Below are 20995 nucleotides of genomic sequence, written 5' to 3'. Positions count from 1 at the left end.
TTTACATACCACACTAACAGGTCCACAGATGGCAATTGCACCATCACTCTGCCCTATCCCATCTGGACAAGAGGAATACTTGTCAGAATGCTGTTCGTTGACTACAGCTCAACATTCAACACCATAGTACACTCCAAGCTCATCATCAAGCTGGAGGTCCTGGGTCTGAACCCCGCCCTTTGCAATTGTGTCCTGGATTTAAAGGGCCACCCCAGGTGGTGAAGGTAGGAAACATCTCCACCACGCTGACCCTCAACACTGGGGACTCACAAGGGTGGGTGCTCAGCCCCCTCTTGTAATCTGTTCACCCACGACTGCGTGGCCATGCACGCCTCAATCAAGTTTGCAGACAACACAGTAGTGAGCTTGATTACCAACAATGAGGCACTTGGAGTGTGGTGTCAGGAAAAAACCCTCTCACTCAACTTCACCAAAACAAAGGAGCTGATCGTGGACTTCAGGAAACAGCAGAGGGAGCAGCCCCCTATCCACATCCAAGGGACAGCAGTGGAGAAAATGGAAAGTTCCTCGGCATACACATCAACGACAAACAAATGGTCCACAAACACAGTGTGTTGAAGGCGGCGCAACAGCACCTCTTCAACCTCAGGAGACTGAAGAAATTCTGCTTGTTACCCAAAACACGGACTAACTTTTACAGATCCACAATCCAGAGCATCCTGCCGGGCTGTATCACCGCCTGGTAAGGCACCTGCACCGCCTTCAACCGCAAGGCTGAGGGTGGTGCGGTCTGCACAACATATCACCGGGGGCAAACTACCTGCCCTCCATGACACCTATAGCACAGGAAGATAAGGACAACCACCCGAGCCATTGCCTGTTCACACCGCTTCCATCTAGAAGGCGAGGTCAGTACAGGTGCATCAAGCTGGGCCCAAGAGACAGAAGAACAGCTTCTCAAAGCCATCAGACCGTTAAACAGCCATTGCCAACGCAGAGGCTGCTGCCTACATGGAGACCTAATGACTGGCCACTAACATATTGATCAGTCACTAATGTTTCTTACATTACTCAGATTTATACTGTATATTGCCTAAGCTGCTCGGCCATTGATTTATATGTACATATTCTCATTCACCCCTTTAGATGTGTGTAGTTGGTTTACTTGTTAGATATTACTGCACTGTCGGGAACCAGAAGCACAAGCATTTCAACACTCATTAACAGCTGCTAACCATGTGTTTGTGACATTTTTATTTGTAGGACTACTAGTGGGGGGGTTTTAGCTGTAGGCCATCTAGTGGGTTTAACTTTCAGAAGCTTATTTACATTTTAAAGTTTGTTCGGTCCTACTGTCCTTGAATGCCAGGCTGTGCGCCACGTTCTCACCAACAGAAACAGCCTAATTTGAATGTTACGATTCACATTTCTGTAGCCTTGTATGAAACCAAGACACCAACACCACTAGTGTATAATCAAATTTAGGAGCGATTTCAGTTATTTGCCAAGCAGAAGGCATCACTGACAGTTACTCAGCACTGCAGTAGACTGATATCACAAGCCATTTACCTCCACTCACTGTAAATATAGCCTCGCTATTGTTATTTTACTGTTGCTCTTGAAATGTTTTTAAACTGCATTGCTGGTTCGAGGCTTGTAAACATTTCACCAAGGTTAACACTTGGTTTTGGCGCATTAGACAAATGTGATGTCAAGTCACAGCTATAGCCTGCATACAAACACTTCCTAATAGTAATACTAAGCGATAATGCCCAAGGGGGTTGTGGTATATCAAATTAAATGTTATGTCACATACACATGGTTAGCAGATGTTAATGCGAGTGTAGCGAAATGCTTGTGCTTCTAGTTCCGACAATGCAGTAATAACCAACAAGTAATCTAGCTAACAATTCCAAAACTACTACCTTACACTTGTCTATAAGGGGATAAAGAATATGTACATAAAGATATATGAATGAGTGATGGTACAGAGCGGCATAGGCAATATACAGTAGATGGTATTGAGTGCAGTATATACATATGAGATGAGTATGTAAACAAAGTGGCATAGTTAAAGTGGCTAGTGATACATGTATTACATAAAGATGCAGTAGATGATAGAGTACAGTATATACATGAGATATATGTTTACATACCCTACATTATTCTAGGTAGCATTGTTTAAAGTGGCTAGTGATATTTCCCATTATTAAAGTGGCTGGAGTTGAGTCAGTGTGTTGGCAGCAGCCACTCAATGTTAGTGGTGGCTGTTTAACAGTCTGATGGCCTTGATAGAAGCTGTTTTTCAGTCTCTCGGTCCCAGCTTTGATGCACCTGTACTGACCTCGCCTTCTGGATGATAGCGGGGTGAACAGGCAGTGGCTCGGGTGGTTGTTGTCCTTGATGATCTTTATGGCCTTCCTGTGACATCGGGTGCTGTAGGTGTCCTGGAGGGCAGGTAGTTTGCCCCCGGTGATGCGTTGTGCAGACCTCACTACCCTCTGGAGAGCCTTACGGTTGTGGGCGGAGCAGTTGCCGTACCAGGCGGTGATACAGCCCAACAGGATGCTCTCGATTGTGCATCTGTAGAAGTTTGTGAGTGCTTTTGGTGACAAGCCGAATTTCTTCAGCCTCCTGAGGTTGAAGAGGCGCTGCTGCGCCTTCTTCACGATGCTGTCTGTGTGGGTGGACCAATTCAGTTTGTCTGTGATGTGTACGCCGAGGAACTTTAAACTTACTACCCTCTCCACTACTGTTCCATCGATGTGGATAGGGGGGTGTTCCCTCTGCTGTTTCCTGAAGTCCACAATCATCTCCTTAGTTGTGACGTTGAGTGTGAGGTTATTTTCCTGACACCACACTCCGAGGGCCCTCACCTCCTCCCTGTAGGCTGTCTCGTCGTTGTTGGTAATCAAGCCTACCACTGTTGTGTCGTCCGCAAACTTGATGATTGAGTTGGAGGCGTGCGTGGCCACGCAGTCGTGGGTGAACAGGGAGTACAGGAGAGGGCTCAGAACGCACCCTTGTGGGGCCAAAGTGTTGAGGATCAGCGGGGTGGAAATGTTTTTGCCAACCCTCACCACCTGGGGGTGGCCCGTCACGAAGTCCAGTACCCAGTTGCACAGGGCGGGGTCGAGACCCAGGGTCTCGAGCTTGGAGGGCACTATGGTGTTAAATGCCGAGCTGTAGTCGATGAACAGCATTCTCACATAGGTATTCCTCTTGTCCAGATGGGTTAGGGCAGTGTGGTTGAGATTGCATCGTCTGTGGATCGATTTGGGCGGTAAGCAAATTGGAGTGGGTCTAGGGTGTCAGGCCATATACCACAAATCTGAGGTGCTTTAATGCGATTACTCACTAGCTACCAACGTAATTCGACCAGTAGTAATAAGTTATAGCTTGATACACCATGGCTGTCAACCAATCACGTTCAGGGCACCAACCACCCAGTTTATAATACTGCACAAATAGCCAACACCTTTTTAGTACCTTGTTCCTGGCCTGCCCTGCCTCTTCCACTAATCCAATTGTTTCTTATGGACAGAAAAGAGCAGAGGCTCTGAGCTGTCCAATCAGGTCCATTGTTTACTTGTCGAAGTAGTCCCTTCTGACCTATTTAGAGGTTGTGATAGACAACCTCTGATTGCATGAGCCTTTTTAACATTGGTCTGTCCTGTTAATCATTGGGCGGGTGACTGAACGTTATATTTCTCAACATTTAACTATTTTTCACAAACTGGGTCCAGCTAAGATTTGTTCATCTAGCATCAAAATGAAACATGTAAATGTAACCAAACAGGTTTTATTTAGTTCAACTGTTGCATAGTGTTTAAAAACCATCAACACAGCAGTTCTTATTTTAAGTGCTATATTGGTGTGGGAATGCAATACATAGGACAATGAGTTGGATTCTCTGACTAGATCATAGATGAGGTAGATCTGCCTAGGTAAGACCAACACCACTGGTAATAAATACTAATTGGGTAGACTAGACAATTTAAGTCTTCACTCCTCGCAGGCTTGCTCGAGCAACTGGATCTCTCCCAGCCAGGGGCGGCTCACCACCACAAAGGTGCACTGGTAGGTCTGAGGAAACAGGAAGCAACAGGAGTCAGTATGATCACACACACACACACCTTCAGCAAGCATATCACCTGACAGAACGTTTGTTGGACATGGCATCTGACATCCTGAGCTACAAATCACCTTGCATCATAAACAATTTATTATTTGTAGAGTAGTCAGGCAAAATGTACCCACAATGAATCATGGTTTTGATGCCCTCAAATACTGCCAACAGACATCCAATAGAAATGTCACCTGAAATGTCCTATTGCAACAAACTCAACTGAGCAAAAAGTGAAATGGGTAACACATTAGAAGTAGGATTTCCTAACGGTTTATAAGTAGTTACCAATGTGTTCACTGTTTAACAGGTTATAAACTAAAAATTAACCATTCTTAAACTGTACATGTAGGAAGCACTGAGCTGAAGTGCCAGTGTTAACACAAACAGATCTGGGACCAGGCTAGCCTTGTGGTCCTTACCACAGCTGGGTCCTGATGCACAGCGCAGTCCTTCTCCACACCTCCCTTCCTGCACAGGGTCCTGGCCATCTGCACTGTGAAGATGTACTTCATCCCAGCTACCACCTGTAAGCAGAGGATGGTCAGCACGTCAGACCACGGACATAGAAATCACCCATCTTACTTGTATGAGGGACCCGTTGCAGTGATTCATTTATGAACACAGAAGAACAAAGCTCAACGACTGAGTCGCAACCGAACCAGTAGCACAAACGACCAGCCGGCTTAGGTAGCAACCTGATGTTTGTGACGAAACTACATCTGGTGGAAGTATGAAATAATATGAACACTTCTACCAAAATATGTCAATCAATAATTGACTGTTGGTAACCTGTATAGAAAGTGGCAATGCCCTCGAAGCCGGTGTTGCCGGCCCCCGGTGCCAATATATCCTCCAAACACCGGCTTCCCAGGCATTAGCACTTAATGCACGCGGTAGAAATACCCTTCAAGCCAAGCAACGACCTAATCAACAACGCCATGTATAAAGTAGCTATGGTGTATTCCTAAATTAATGCAACGTACAGAGCGCCGTCTGGGCGCTCAAATGCAGTGTGGTCAGATGAAATTTCATGGACAGAGGGTGTTGCTGTGAACAGAGTTGATCCAAGCATTCAGACCGTCCAACAGCAGTAAAGGATCCAGGTTAACGCCTCGATCACACCGACAGCATTTAGATGTGAGCGCAACAAAAGCTACATTACCTTTCTACCATTTGTAGAGTCATCAACGCATACGTTCAATACATACAAATATGCACCACACATTGGAAATGACCACCAAAATGCAATTAGATTGTCGGTGCGATTGAACTGTAGTTGGAAAACTTGCTAGCTACTTCCAGAGACAAATTAGTGTCCACCTCCTGACCATTTTACTCACGCAAGCAGCAGTGGAACAAGTACCCAAATTATCACACTTGAGTTAGTGAAGAAAATGACTCCTCAGTTACCCAGTAAAATACTACTTTAGTTAAGGTATAAAAATAATGTTACGTTCCTTACATTAAGCAAACCAGAGATCACGATTCTTGCGTTTGTCATTAATGGATAGGCAGAGGCACACGCCAACAATATTAATGAACTAAGCATTAGTGTTTATTAATGAGTTTGCCAGAGCAGAGTAGTAGGGATGATCTCTTGATAAGGGAACATTCGACCATTTCTGTCCAGCTAAGCATTTGAAATGTAACAAGTACCTTTGGGTGTCAGGGAAAATTGAGTAAAAGTCAAATAGTAAAGTAAAACAACCAAAAATGACTTACGTAGTATTTTAAATGTTTACCCCACTGTCTAACAGAGTTGGTCAGGCTGCCCTCATGTGTAGAGCGTTGATGACTGTTGCTGGCAACAAACTGGGGTTTTTGGGACATTTACTGACACTGGTCCTATTAGACAGGTGTCGTACATTAACTAAAACATTGACCATTCTGCCGCATTCGGAGTGCGTTAATAAATTCACTGGTATATATTAAGATATTTCAACCGAGGAAACTACGCTACACAATGAACGACCAACATTTTGTCTTCGTTCAACTGATACAAAGACTTACAAAAAGGGACTGACCTGTTTCTGAACCTTGACAAGTGACAATGAAAGGATTCCCAACCACAGCCATAGTATGAGATGACAGGAGGCCATGATCATAACGTTTCTCAGAGTAGGAGTGCTGATCTCGGAGAAAGCTGGGATGATGAACTGAAAGTCATTGACAGCCACCATACTGATCAAATCCTGCCTATTTGCTATTAAACACCCGTTGCTATTTATTTTAAAATGTGATCTGTTTAATGACTGCTGCCACATGAATTGCCTCTGAGGACATTAAAGTTGTCTGAATATGAATCCCTTATCGGAGGCGTTTTGCTTATCGCTACACAATGAACGACCAACATTTTGTAGTCGTTCAACTGATAAAAATATTTACAACGAGGGACTGACCTGTTTCTGAGCCTTGACAACCTTTGCCACCTGCCAAAGATACTGGTCGTTTGTTGCCTTGTTGTATTCGGCCACGGCGAACTGCAGCGCGTCTCTGGTAGCTTGGTCCTTCATATCTGCGTCCACGACGCCACCCGGTGTCCCAGCGGCGCTCGTCACGATGAATGCCACCGCGAGCAAAGGAACGACTATCTTCCAATTCATTTCCCGTCTGATATCGGTCCTTATTGCAACCTCGTTCGTATCAAGTAATGTTACACCACAACAAATCGTCGCCTAAGACGACTTATATTAACGTGTTGAGGTCACTTCTGATTGTTGAGGAGTGGGGCTTGATTTTGATTCCACTAATCACTTCAATTAAAAACCTAACGCCTCCATCACACCGATAGTGATATTTTGCCTGGCCAGGCGTGTCAAACTCATTCCACTGAGGGCCGAGAGTCAGCGGGTTTGGGGGTTTTCTTCCAATCAAGACCTTGGCAACCAGGTGAGGGGAGTTCCTTACTATTTAGTGACCATAATTCATCAATCAAGAACAAGGGTGGAGCGAAAACCTCCGCAGAAACTCTGCCCTCCTTAGAATGAGTTTTACATGGGGCAAGGCTATATTCGTGAATTGACTTCTGATCTTGTTTATATAGCCTATGTCAATGGCCTCAAGTTATTGATGACACAAACCTGAGAAATTAAATTAAAATGAATAATTGTATTTTCTTATCACTGCGGACATATGTCAATAGTTTAGTGAAATTGTGCTTTCATGACAACTGAGAAGTAGGAATAAAACGAGGTCAAAACATGATGTCAGTGATCTTCAAGTCGGAACTTCTGAGCTCTAGAAAGATGCGTGAGGTCCCGAATTCCGAGTTGGATCACCGTTCAAAAATATTTTTCCCAGTCGGAGCTCGTTTGTCCCGAGATCCCTGTTGTCGTGAAAGCACTGAAGTCGGAGAGTTCCGAGTTCACAGTTGATGTGAACGCGACAAACGTCCAGACTTCAATCAATGACCTTCAGTCAGGAGCGCACTTTGGAACTGCAGGACTCTTGAGTAACCATGCAGACAATTGAAGTTCTGAGGTGAGTACTTTTTTATGTGGATAAATAGGGAGTATTTAATCAAACCATTGCGTAAGAGTATATTCATCGTCTATAGATGTGATTAAGACTAAAGAGGTCATGGGAACGCAGACAGTCGGGATAAAAGGACTGCGTGTTGGGGGCGTACGGTCAACAAACAAAGTGGATATTGGTCAAATCGTGATCGATGTATTGTAACAGCCCCACAATTTGGTTACCATTGTTCGATGTGGATATATTTGGCTGTTTTCGCAGCATAACATTTAGAAATCGTCCCTTTTCAGGTATAGAAGGAGTGACCGCAAAATGCTAACTCCCATTTGTATAAACTGGTAGCATAGTTAGGATAGAGAAATCTGGGTTTGGAGGCATGTCGTTTTTAAAGGTGCACATGCAGAAATCGCTCCGGCATTTTCTTGGTACAAAAATTCTAATAGTTCGCCTAATGTCAGTTTTATTTGACTACAAGCAAGTATGTTAAGATGATAATCTACACTATTTAAACAGTTGTGAAATATATTTTCCAATACCACATATGTAAAAAACGGTAGCCAAGATAAAAACTAATTTGCTTACATGGTGAGATTATTATGGACAAAAGAGCGAAATGCATTGATGATCATTTCACCAGAATGAGACCCTAGTTAATATATTGCAACGACGCATCAAGTTCATCACCTTGCACTTTAATCATAATTGATTGAATCTCTAGCCTAATAAACTGCATGCTTTCCCAACGAGTAGTAGTGGACGGACCAAACGACATGGCATTACTTAATTACAAATTTACTTTGATTATGATGGTTATTATATCAATATTTGCGCATAAAAGCATTCCCACTGACATTTCTCGCTTAATTAATTTTACAGACAAAAAGATCGCACCTTGTCTAGCGTGTTTTGTCGACATTTAGAAAGTTTACCAACAAATGTTCTGTTTTCATCAGGCCTGTCGTTATGTTGTTTTAATATGTACTTTATGCGGTCGTTTGTGTGTTGTATTCCAGACAGGCCCTCTCCAGCCTGGATCCTGCCCAGCAGCAGCAGCTCTTGGTGGCCGGGTCTTCGGTGGCCGTGCTGCTGACCTGTTATTACTGGGTGTATCAAGGGAGGAAGACCAAGCGCATCCCAATAGGGGATGGGTGGTGGGGGGCAGGAGAGAAGCCTCAGTCAGAGGATGAGAAGGTTTTCCCCTTTCAGGTCCAGACTTCCGATGAAGAGATACAGGTAGGGTAATAAGGGGGTGATATAAAGTTTCAAGTTCATAGTTGCTGCAAGTCTTACTGTCAGTTTCTGGGCACTAACTGGTTCAATCCACTTTGTTTAAACTTAATTTGCCAACATATTGTGACATGGAATCTATATGTACAATACATTTAGATTGGAAAGAAGTAAAATGTTGTTTGAGGGTGAAATTTCAACCACAGGATTATGTCATCATGATAACCAAATTAACAGGCAATTGTACATTTTTTAAAATGTGTATATTTAAAACAATGTCAGATCATCATTTCTATCCACTGTCGGAAATAAAAACTGTAGGGAAAAAACAATAGGCTGGGCAGCACCTCCTGTTGGAGAATTGATGTATCTACAGCTACCCTTTGGTATCCCATCCAGGGTATTATCCAAGCCCAGCCATTATATTTATCACAGACTATTACAAATGTGCTATCGCGAGGATTGTTGTGAGATCTCCAGTTAAAAATGAAATAGATTCACTGTCGCTATTAAAGTCATTCAAAAGGGAAGGTGTAACAGAGCAAATGAAAGGGGATTGTACTTTCTCTCTCATACATCATCAATGATACAATAATAGTGAGTAAAAGTGACAAGTAGCAGGATCAATAGATACTTATATATACATGTAAACAGGATCAATAGATACTAATATATACATGTCAACAGGATCAATAGATACTAATATATACATGTCAACAGGATCAATAAATACTAATATATACATGTCAACAGGATCAATAGATACTAATATATACATGTCAACAGGATCAATAGATACTAATATATACATGTCAACAGGATCAATAGATACTAATATATACATGTCAACAGGATCAATAGATACTAATATATACATGTCAACAGGATCAATAGATACTAATATATACATGTAAATAGGAGGAATAGTGACCAGTAGCAGGATCAATAGATGGTCGTGGCAATCAATAATCAACAGCCGTTCAACAGACTAATACATTTCATCAATGATAATTTAAGAAGCAGCGTATATTGTCTTAGCGGGTAGAGTCCGTGTGGATGGACAGAGTCCGTGTGGATGGACAGAGTCCGTGTGGATGGACAGAGTCCGTGTGGATGGACAGAGTCCGTGTGGATAGTCTGTGGGGGAGGGAGAACAGTATTTGTTAGCCATTTGATAGTGTCATGTCCAGCAGATAGAAGTTGTTTTGGAGTCTGTTTGGCTGGGCCTTGATGCAACAGTACCCCCTGCTGGACGGGGAGCATGGAGAACAGTGATCCTCAACTGCAATCGTTGTCATTTGGTTCTGCTCTCAGATGAAGCACAGTGGTAATACATTAATCTGTTGTCTGAATAAACAAAATATCTGACATTGTCTTCCCCATTTGCAGTAATATACATTTCGCTAACAATTAAACCCAAAATCAGACATTTGTTTTTCCATTGGAATTTGGTTGTACTTTTATATGGTTGAAAGTGTAGTGAAAACACATTGGAAATTCAATTAACTTTTATCTTTTTGAGTGGGGGAGTATAGGTTGTAATCTCATTGATCGTCTCAACTAAATATTATCCATGTTGAAATGACGTGGTGTGCCCAGTGAGTTATGGTTGAATATCTTTTAATTTCATGTGAAAATCAAGGGAACATGTAACTTTGTGACCACAACAGGCCTAACACAGGTCTTCTTCCTCCTCCTCCATCATCATCATCCTCCTCTACAGGACTTGTATGACCGTATTGACAGGACCCGGTACACTGAACCACTGAAGGACACAGGCTTCCAGTACGGCTTCAACTCTACCTACCTGAAGAAGGTGGTCTCCCACTGGAGGCATCAATTTAACTGGAAGAAGCAGATTGCAATACTCAACAAGTATCCTCAATTCAAAACCAATATCGAGGGTTAGTAGGCCTTGATCATCACATCATGATCTTTATAGTGGCAGTTTCTGTCTCTCACTCTGTGTGGCATTTGTCAGACATAATCATTAAAGTCAGTTTAAATGTTGATATAAAGAATAAGGCATTTATAAAAGGCTCATACATGCTTATAACAAGTTACCCCAATGTTTTACCCACTGCTCCCCGTCCTCTAACCCCTGACTCCTCTTCCTTCAGGATTGGATGTACACTTCATCCATGTGCGTCCACCTCACCGTGAGGGCCAGAGGGTGTTGCCTCTAATGCTGGTGCATGGCTGGCCTGGCTCTGTCTATGAGTTCTATAGGATCCTGCCCTTACTCACTAACTCGCTGGACAGTCTGGCTTTCGAAGTCATCTGCCCCTCCATCCCAGGATATGGCTTCTCCGAGGCCCCTCATAAGCAAGGTGAGGACTCGCTTATGGGGCATAAGCATTCTTTAAAGCAGGGGTGTCAAACTCATTCTGCCGCAGGGGCCGCATTCGGTCTTCGACGAGGTCCAAACGCCTGCACTGAAAATGTGTTGTATATTTATATATATATATATATACTCGCCGTCAATAACTGACAGCCTAGCTTTCATTTAGGTGAATATTAGCGCGCTGGACACAGTCAAGAAACTGTACAAATGTACACTGAACAAAAATCTGAATGCAACATGCAAAGTGTTGGTCCCATGTTTCATGAGCTGAAATAAAATTACCCAGACATTTTCCATACGCACAAAAAGCTTATGTCTGAATGTTGTCCACAAATTAGTTAATAAGTTAGTTAGTTAGTTAGTTAGTTAATAATCCATCCACCTGGCATGTGGCATATCAACTTACTGATTAAACAGCATGATCATTACACAGGTGCACCTTGTTCTGAGGACAATAGAAGGCCACTCTAAAATGTGCAGTATTTGTCACACAACACAATGACACAGATGCCTCAAGATGTGAGGGCGTGTGTAATTTGCATGTTGACTGCAGGATTGTCAACCAGGAATGGCCACCAGAGCTGTTGCCAGAGAATTGAATGTTAATTTCTCTACCATAAGCTGCCTCCAACATTGTTTTTAGAGAATCTGGCAGTACATCCAACCTGCCTCACAACCACAGACCACCTGTAACCGTGTCAGCCCAGGACCTCCACAACCGGCTTTGTCACCTGCGGGATCGTATTAGACCAGCCACCCAGACAGCTGAATAAACTGTGGGTTTACACAACCGAAGAATTTCTGCACAAACTGTCAGAATCGTCTCAGGAAGCTCATCTACGTGCCCCGTCATCCTCCCCAGGGTCTTGACCCGACTGCAGTTCGGCGTCGTAACTGACTTCAGAGAGCAAATGCTCATCTTCGATGGCCACTGGCACGCTGGAGAAGTGTGCTCTAAATGGATGAATCCAGGTTTCAACTGTTCCGGGCAGATGGCAGACAGCGTGCGTGGTGTCGTGTTGGCGAGCGGTCTGCTAATGTCAACGTTGTGAACAGAATACCCCGTGGTGGGGGTAGGGTCAGTCATGAGCTGCGGACAACATTGCATTTTTGTTCAATGCAGTTTGAATACACCGAGATACCAGAGATGAGTGTAATGTTTACTGTTCATTTTTGTGTATTTCACTTTGGTATATTATCTACTTCACTTGCTTTGACAATGTTAACATAAGTTTCCCACGCCAATAAAGCATCCTTGAATTTAATTGATAGCGTGATGAGATCCTGAAGCCCATTGTCGTGCCATTCCTCCTCCACCATCACCACATGTTTCAGTATGATAATGCACGGCCCCATGTCTCAAGGATCTATACGCAATTTCTGGAAGCTGAAAATGTCCCAGTTCTTCCATGGCCTGCATACTCACCAGACCTATCACCCATTGAGCATGTTTGGGATGCTCTGTGTTGACGTGTACAACAGCATGTTCCAGTTGCCACCTATATCCAGTACTTTGTACAGTCATTGAAGAGGAGTTATTTCACCTTTTATTCAACCAGGTTACCAAGTTGAGAACTAGTTCTCATTTACAATTGCGACCTGGCCAAGATAGCTTGCCTGGAGGGTTGTTAACAGTGTCCAAGGAGGGGCTAGAAGTATACAGAATGGTGTCGTCTGCGTAGAGGTGGATCAGAGACTCAGCAGCAGCAAGAGCGACATCATTGATGTATACAGAGAAGAGAGTCGGTCCAAGAATTGAACCCTGTGGCACCCCCATAGAGACTGCCAGAGGCCCGGACAACAGGCCCTCCGATTTGACACACTGAACTCTATCAGAGAAGTAGTTTATGAACCAGGCGAGGCAATCATTTGAGAAACCAAGGCTGTCGAGTCTGCCGATGAGGATGTGGTGATTGACAGAGTCGAAAACCTTGGCCAGTTCAATGAACACGGCTGCACAGTAATGTTTCTTATCAATCGCGGTTAAGATATCGTTTAGGACCTTGAGCATGGATGAGGTGCACCCATGACCAGCTCTGAAACCAGATTGCATAGCAGAGAGGGTATGGTGAGATTCGAAATGGTCGGTAATCTGTTTGTTGACTTGGCTTTCGAAGACCTATAGATATCGGTCTGTAGCAGTTTGGTCAAGAGTGTCCCCCCCCCCCCCTTTGAAGGAGATGTGTCCCTACATTTTATTTTTGTACTTTTTTAAAGTTATTTGTGACCAATAAAAAGCATGAGTTGGCACCAAGTGAAATACTTAGTTTAGAGGTGCTGAACGACAGTGAATGAACTTACTTTTGGTTCAACCATAATGCATCATTTATGAGGGAGAGACTTATATATATTTTTAAAGGTATACGCGACCAACATATGCATATCTATATTCCCAGCCGTGTGAATTCCATATAGTAGGGCTTAGTGACTTTATTTAAACTAACTGATTTCCCTTTCATGAACTGTAACTCAGTAAAATCTTAAATTCTTGAATTTTGTGTTTTCATGTTTTTGTTCAGTGTGGGTCCATGATCATTTCTACACAGTTGTGATTTGGTTTTAGTCATTTTAAAGTATATTGAGTTTGTCCCCCCCACTTCGCTGGACTGATTGGACTGGGGCTGTATGTTTGACACCCCAATTCTAAAGAACTGTGATGGCATAGACCAGTTTTTTGCAAACGGCAAAACAAGTTCTGTCACATTGTTTGTTGCAAGAATTTGAGCTGGACATTTCCATATATTCTGCTAAGTGACTTATTATGTATCTCTATCTGGTTCTATCAACTCCACGCCACAGTAATACAGGGTTAGGTTACAGTAACCCCATCATGACAGGATGGAGGAGTTGTAGAACCTAGAATAGCAATAAATATCCCACTAATACTGTTTTTCTTAATTTTTTTATTTTAATAATCAAACAAGGAGATTCAAGGTTTTGTTATTTTCTGATTGTGGTAATTCATCTTTTTGGCTTTTTAACCCAGCCCTATTTAGTAAAGTTACTATTAGTTCACTATACTAGGAATAGATGAGTTACTAAGGGCTATAGTCTTCTGTGGTGTCATACTAATGTATCTGCTCTTCTTCTGTGGTGTCCCTCCCTGCAGGGTTTGACACTCTGGCTGCAGCGAGGGTCTTCCACAAGCTGATGGAGCGTCTGGGTTTCTCAGACTATTATCTGCAGGGAGGAGACTGGGGCGCAATCATCACTACTAACATGGCCCAGATGAAGCCAGAGTAAGAACAATTCTCCTCTTTTCTAGATAAGTGCACTTGCACATTCCCCGTCATGGATTTTAAAGCATATAATTGATGTAACCATTGGCTGGAGTGAGTTGCCAGCAGTGTCTAATCCATGAGGGGGCAAAACGTGTTGATATTTGTTGATCTGTTAGGTGGGAACAATATGGTGGAAGCACCTCCACTATACTGATTCTACCTATCCAGACCCTTCATATACACAGCTCCTCCTCTATACTGATTCTACCTATCCAGACCCTTCATATACACAGCTCCTCCTCTATACTGATTCTACCTATCCAGACCCTTCAGAAACACAGCTCCTCCTCTATACTGATTCTACCTATCCAGACCCTTCATATACACAGCTCCTCCTCTATACTGATTCTACCTATCCAGACCCTTCAGATAGACAGCTCCTCCTCTATACTGATTCTACCTATCCAGACCTTTCAGATACACAGCTCCTCCTCTATACTGATTCTACCTATCCAGACCTTTCAGATACACAGCTCCTCCTCTATACTGATTCTACCTATCCAGACCCTTCATATACACAGCTCCACCACTATACTGATTCTACCTATCCAGACCCTTCACATCTGCAAATATCGAAGGGTTAGGGTATCCCAATCTCGCTACTGGGGTCTCCAAGGTGTGCACATTTGGGTGTTTGCTGTACAGCACTACACAGCTGATTTAACTTATCGAGATTGAGTATTTTAATTCACTGTGTAGTGCTAGAGCAAAGAAGAACACAACGTGTACCCCTTGTGGTCCCCAGGACTGAGTTTGGGAAACGCTAAGTCACGGTTACATTTAGTCTACGCAGAATGAAATGTCTTCAGAACATCAACACTAACCATCAAGCAGAAAGATTTATCTGTTGGATGACCACATGTTATATCTTCTCTTCCTGTGCTACTGTGTAGGTGTGTAAAGGGTCTCCATCTCAACATGTTAACTAACAACATGAGGGGGTTCGGTGTCCTGTTTTCAATCCTGATTGGCCGCTACCTGCCCTGGCTGGTTGGGTTCACCCGGGAGGATGTCAGGAGATTGTTTGGTTCAGTAGGTTTCATGGAAAAGAACTTATATGAGATCATCAGAGAGACTGGCTACCTGCACATCCAGGGCACCAAGCCAGACTCCGCAGGTGAGAATGTCATCACATAACTTTTTTTACCTGATATTTCACCTGGCGTTTTGATGATCCACAACTCCCAGGCTTGTTGTTTGAGCATGAGACTGAATGGACTGCTTTGTTGGTCCGTTTTTACCATCGGTCTGTAGTACTCGTCACACCACCACACACACCTGGTGATCTGCTTGATCCAGACTTGCTGCAGCTCTCTGTCCCCCTGATTGCTGAATCATTAACCCATATTTTTAACTTGATGATTTATATCTGGTACTGGCACCAAGGTTTGGAAGAAGGCCCATGTACTCCAACCTTCGAAAGTGGTGACCATAGTGCCCTAAATTATTATTATTGGCCTGTTTCTAAACATTCTTGCCTAGCTAAAGTATTGGAATCCTTGATTAAATCTCAGCTAAGATCTTTTGTCTTTGAAATGTATTCTACATTTAAATAAGTTGGTTTAGACCAGGTCATAGCACTCTGCTGCATGCCTAGTTATAAATGTGGTTAACTTTATGGATGAAAGGCAACATTGTGCTACCCTCTTCATTGACATGTCAAAGGCTTTTGATACTGTTGATCACTCACTGCTAATTCAGAGGCTTTCCTCAATTGTCCTAGACTAGGCTGCATGTAACGGGTTAAAAAATGACTTGACAGCCCTCAATGTTCTACTACACCGCTATGTGGAAGGGCTTGCAAACTATTATGGACTAGAAAGAGAAGCGCAGCCGCGAGTTGCCCCGTGACACGAGCCTCCCAGGCGAACCTAATGACTTCTATTCACGCGTCGAGGCGAGCAACGCTGAAGCATGCATGAGAGCACTAGCTGTTCCGGGTGACTGTGATCACGCTATCAGTAGCCGATGTGGGTAAGCCCTTTAAACAGGTCAACATATCAGGACGTGTACTCTGAGTATGCGCTGACATTTATAACCTGTCCCTGACCGAGTCTATAACACCAACATGTTTCAAGCAGACCACCATAGTCCCTGTGTCCAAGACACCAAGGTAACCTGCCTAAATGACTAATGATCCGTAGCACTCAAGTCTGTAGCCATGAAGTGCTTTGAAAGGCTGGTCATGGCTCACATCATCACCATTATCCCAGAAACCCTAGACACAGATCCACAGATGACTTGCGTCTTAATTGCACTCCACACTGCACTTTCCTATCTGGACAAAAGGATCACCTATGTGAGAATGCTATTCATTGACTACAGCTCAGCACCATAGTGCCCTCAAAGCGTATCACTAAGCTAAGGTCCCTGGGACTAAACGGCTCCCTCTGCAACTGGATCCTAGACTTCCTGATGGGCCGCCCCCAGGTGGTAAGGATAAGCAACAATACATCTCCCACGCTGATCCTCAAGACGGGGGCCCCTCAGGGGTGCATGCTCAGTCCCCTCCTGTACTCCCTGTTCACCCATGACTGCATGGCCAACACCATCATCAAGTTTGCTAATGACACAACAGTGGCAGGCCTGATCACTGACAACAATGACAGTCTATAGGGAGGTCAGATAACAACCTCTCCGTCAATGTGATCAAGGCGACGGAGATAATCGTGGCTACAGGAAAAGGAGGGCCGAGCACTCCCCCATTCTCTTCGACGGGGCTGTAGTGGAGCAGGTTGAGAGCTTCAAACTACCATGGTCCAAGACAGTCGTGAAGAGGAGACGACAACACCCATTCCCCCTCAGGAGACTGAAAAGATTGATGGTGCTGATGTGAGCCATGAACAGCCTTTCAAAGCACTTCATGGCTACAGACCATTAGTCATTTATGCAGGTTACCTTGGCCGTTCTTGGGCACAGGGACTATGGTAATCTGCTTGAAACGTGTAGGTATTACAGACTCTGTCAGGGAGAGGTTGAAAATGTCAGGTTAGACACTTGGTCACCGCATGCTTGGAGTACACGTCCTGGTAATCCGTCTGGCCCTGTGGCCTTGTGAATGTTGACCTGTTTTTAAAGGTCTACTCACATCAGCTACGGAGAGCATGATCACACAGTCGTCTGGAACAGCTGGTGCTCTCATGCAGCTTTTGTTCCACAAATAAGGTCTATCTTCAAAATGTTCTTACATTTTATGTTTTGGTGCCTCAAGGGCGATTCAGTAAGCTGAATGATGACTTTATTACCGATGAATGTGTTTTTTATTATTGTTTTTATTTCTTTTGGGGGTTTGTATTTTGTGTGTATTGTGTGTATTGTGTGTGTATTGTATGTATTTCAGGGCTGTAAAAGAGACCATGGTTTCAGTATGACTCCCTGGTAAAATAAATTAATGCAAGGACACACAGACCTCTGATCGTTTAGCTGTAGTAGTCGTACTAATCATATTGTGAAATGTCTCCCCCTGCAGGTTGTGGAGTGAATGACTCTCCAGTAGGCCTGGCTGCTTACATACTGGAGAAGTTCTCCACCTGGACTGACTTCAACAACAGGGACTTGGAAGATGGGGGACTGGAGAGGTAGAAGCTACAGTTCAGCCTGTTTACTTTGGGTTGTGAGCGGATAAATATATACTTTTTAGGGGGTAAATGTATTGCTGTCCCATCAATTACTCTTAATCAAATGATGTTCAGATCTGCCAAAACTGTAGGGGAAACATTCAATACAACTTTATTTGTCCCAGCAAAACAATGAACCTATTCTATTTGCATGCACATGTTGCCTTGATAGCATCCATTCACAGTCCTATTCACATGACAGCAAACGGGAAAAACTGAAACAGGGACTTCCTGGGTTGTATTTATTAGTGCAAACAATAGCAAAATATTTTGCAACTGGAAAAGTGTTTCTTATTGGAGAATAAATAAAACCCAGGGCTGTTGGTTCATGTCTTTTAGGAAGTTCACGCTGGACGACCTGCTGACCAACATCATGATCTACTGGACCACCGGCTCCATCGTGTCCTCCATGAGGTTCTACAAGGAGAACTTAAAGACCAACATTGACAACAGACTGGATAATCAGTGAGTTTGTATGTGTGGTGGCAGGGTTCTCCAGTATGGCACGGGCTGTTCCTACAGGGCCTGTCCATTTAATGACACAGGCTGTTCCTACAGGGTCTGTCCATTTAATATGACACGGCTGTTCCTACAGGGCCTGTCCATTTAATATGACACGGGCTGTTCCTACAGGGTCTGTCCAGTTTAATATGACACGGGCTGTTCCTACAGGGCCTGTCCAGTTTAATATGACACGTGCTGTTCCTACACGGTCTGTCCATTTAATATGACATGGGCTGTTCCTACAGGGTCTGTCCATTTAATATGACACGGGCTGTTCCTACAGGGTCTGTCCATTTAATATGACACGGGCTGTTCCTACAGGGTCTGTCCATTTAATATGACACGGGCTGTTCCTACAGGGTCTGTCCATTTAATATGAAATGGGCTGTTCCTAAAAAAACAATAAGACACTATTTAATAATACATGCCAAGGGACGTATAGTACATGTTGTAGTTTTATGATCATGTTTGTTTTGTGTTATGATAACAGGCTCCCAATAATGATATGTTCTAGGTGGTTGTTTTCTACGTACTTTAGTTAAATGCAATGATTGTGAGACAACTGTCTTATGACTAAAAATGTAAATGTGGCGTTTGTTAACCTGTCTCTCGTGTCCTCAGTACGGGGGTGTATGTGCCTACAGGTCTGGCGGCGTTCCCCAACGAAGTAAGGCACGTGCCCCAGTCGTGGGCCAGGGACAGGTTCAGGAACATCTACTCCTACTCTTACATGCCCCGAGGAGGCCACTTCGCTGCCTTCGAGGAGCCACAGCTCCTGGCTGACGACCTGCTGCAGTTTGTGAAGAAGGTGGAGAAGTTGTAGAGTTGATGGATACAAGACGTCGACTCTCCACTCCTGCCAAGTGCCTGGAAGAAAAACCAGCAGGACTGCAGAACGTGATAACACTACAGCTTGGAATTGTAGCTTTGTACTAAAAACATTTAAATGTTAATCTAAGATATAAAATCAGAAGCACTGTCTGATTATCAGGTAAATACTTGGTCTATCAGTGATGTTAACACTGCAATATGATCATGCTCAGTGATTGTGTTGGTGTAATATTAAGGCTATACAGTCAACATAATGGACCTATACTGTAATAATGAAATGATCAGCACTTCAATACAGATGTCTTGAAATTCAGATAACAAATGTCTTCCAGATTGCACAACAACTGTGTGAAAGCAGCCTCAAATCACAGATGTCTGTTCTTCTCTTGTTGCAGTAATGAAAGACTGCTATAGGGTACTATACTACTGCTGTACTGCTATAGCATACTATACTACTGCTGTACTGCTAGTCTACTATGCTACTGCTATAGTCTACTATACTACTGCTGTACTGCTATAGCATACTATACTACTGCTGTACTGCTAGTCTACTATGCTACTGCTGTAGCATACTATACTACTGCTATAGTATACTATACTACTGCTGCACTGCTAGTCTACTATACTACTGCTATAGTCTACTATACTACTGCTATAGTCTACTATACTACTGCTATAGTCTACTATACTACTGCTGTACTGCTAGTCTACTATGCTACTGCTGTAGCATACTATACTACTGCTATAGTATACTATACTACTGCTGCACTGCTAGTCTACTATACTACTGCTATAGTCTACTATACTACTGCTGTACTGCTATAGCATACTATACTACTGCTGTACTGCTAGTCTACTATGCTACTGCTATAGTCTACTATACTACTGCTGTACTGCTATAGCATACTATACTACTGCTGTACTGCTAGTCTACTATGCTACTGCTGTAGCATACTATACTACTGCTATAGTATACTATACTACTGCTGCACTGCTAGTCTACTATACTACTGCTGTACTGCTATAGCATACTATACTACTGCTGTACTGCTAGTCTACTATGCTACTGCTATAGTCTACTATACTACTGCTGTACTGCTATAGCATACTATACTACTGCTGTACTGCTAATCTACTATGCTACTGCTGTAGCATACTATACTACTGCTATAGTCTACTATACTACTGCTATAGTCTACTATACTACTGCTGTACTGCTAGTCTACTATACTACTGCTGTACTGCTATGGCATACTATACTACTGCTGTACTGCTATGGCATACTATACTACTGCTGTACTGCTAGTCTACTATACTACTGCTGTACTGCTATGGCATACTATACTACTACGATAGCATACTATACTACTGCTGTAGCATACTATACTACTGCTAGTCTACTATACTACTGCTGTACTGCTAGCATACTATACTACTACGATAGCATACTATACTACTGCTGTAATCTTGTCTATTGTGATGATCCTGTAAGGCAGGGATTTCAAACTCATTCCACAGAGGGCCAAGTGTCTGTGTTTTTCCTTTCAATTAAGACCTAGAAAACCAGGTGAGAGGAGTTCTTTACTAATTAGTGACCTTCATTAATCAAGGGAGGAGTGGAAGGAGT

At 43.3% G+C, this 20995-nt stretch overlaps 2 protein-coding genes across 2 annotated transcripts; one reads left to right on the top strand and one right to left on the bottom strand.

Moving 5' to 3' along the window:
- Positions 1-3796: 3796 nt before the first annotated feature.
- On the bottom strand, positions 3797-6693 carry LOC139375729 (cystatin-like). The gene is made up of 3 exons (XM_071117543.1): positions 6490-6693; positions 4510-4614; positions 3797-4047 (listed from the first exon to the last, which is right to left on the bottom strand). Exons 1-3 carry the CDS (start codon positions 6691-6693, stop codon positions 3967-3969), a joined length of 390 nt encoding a protein of 129 aa, XP_070973644.1. The 3' UTR covers positions 3797-3966.
- Positions 6694-7472: 779 nt separating this feature from the next.
- On the top strand, positions 7473-19808 carry LOC139376992 (epoxide hydrolase 1-like). The gene is made up of 9 exons (XM_071120038.1): positions 7473-7570; positions 8578-8797; positions 10515-10695; positions 10912-11121; positions 14245-14374; positions 15310-15533; positions 17886-17994; positions 18373-18498; positions 19159-19808. The coding sequence occupies exons 1-9, from the start codon at positions 7548-7550 to the stop codon at positions 19358-19360; spliced, it is 1425 nt and encodes a 474-aa protein (XP_070976139.1). The 5' UTR covers positions 7473-7547; the 3' UTR covers positions 19361-19808.
- The last annotated feature ends 1187 nt before the right edge of the window (positions 19809-20995 follow it).

This window comes from Oncorhynchus clarkii, chromosome 20 (assembly GCF_045791955.1).
Source record: "Oncorhynchus clarkii lewisi isolate Uvic-CL-2024 chromosome 20, UVic_Ocla_1.0, whole genome shotgun sequence".
Taxonomy (NCBI): Eukaryota; Metazoa; Chordata; class Actinopteri; order Salmoniformes; family Salmonidae; genus Oncorhynchus; species Oncorhynchus clarkii.
Note: the sequence above shows the minus strand (reverse complement) of the source record. Positions and strands in the feature narration are given on the sequence as shown.

Coding starts and splice junctions, on each gene's coding strand:
- LOC139375729 (XM_071117543.1), bottom strand. CDS start 6,693: ATGAATTGGAAGATAGTCGTTCCTTTGCTCGCGGTGGCATTCATCGTG. Junction 4,615..6,489: donor TTGTCAAGGCTCAGAAACAG/GTCAGTCCCTCG, acceptor CTCTGCTTACAG/GTGGTAGCTGGGATGAAGTA. Junction 4,048..4,509: donor TGCATCAGGACCCAGCTGTG/GTAAGGACCACA, acceptor CTGTTTCCTCAG/ACCTACCAGTGCACCTTTGT.
- LOC139376992 (XM_071120038.1), top strand. CDS start 7,548: ATGCAGACAATTGAAGTTCTGAG. Junction 14,375..15,309: donor ATGGCCCAGATGAAGCCAGA/GTAAGAACAATT, acceptor GCTACTGTGTAG/GTGTGTAAAGGGTCTCCATC. Junction 18,499..19,158: donor GACAACAGACTGGATAATCA/GTGAGTTTGTAT, acceptor TCGTGTCCTCAG/TACGGGGGTGTATGTGCCTA.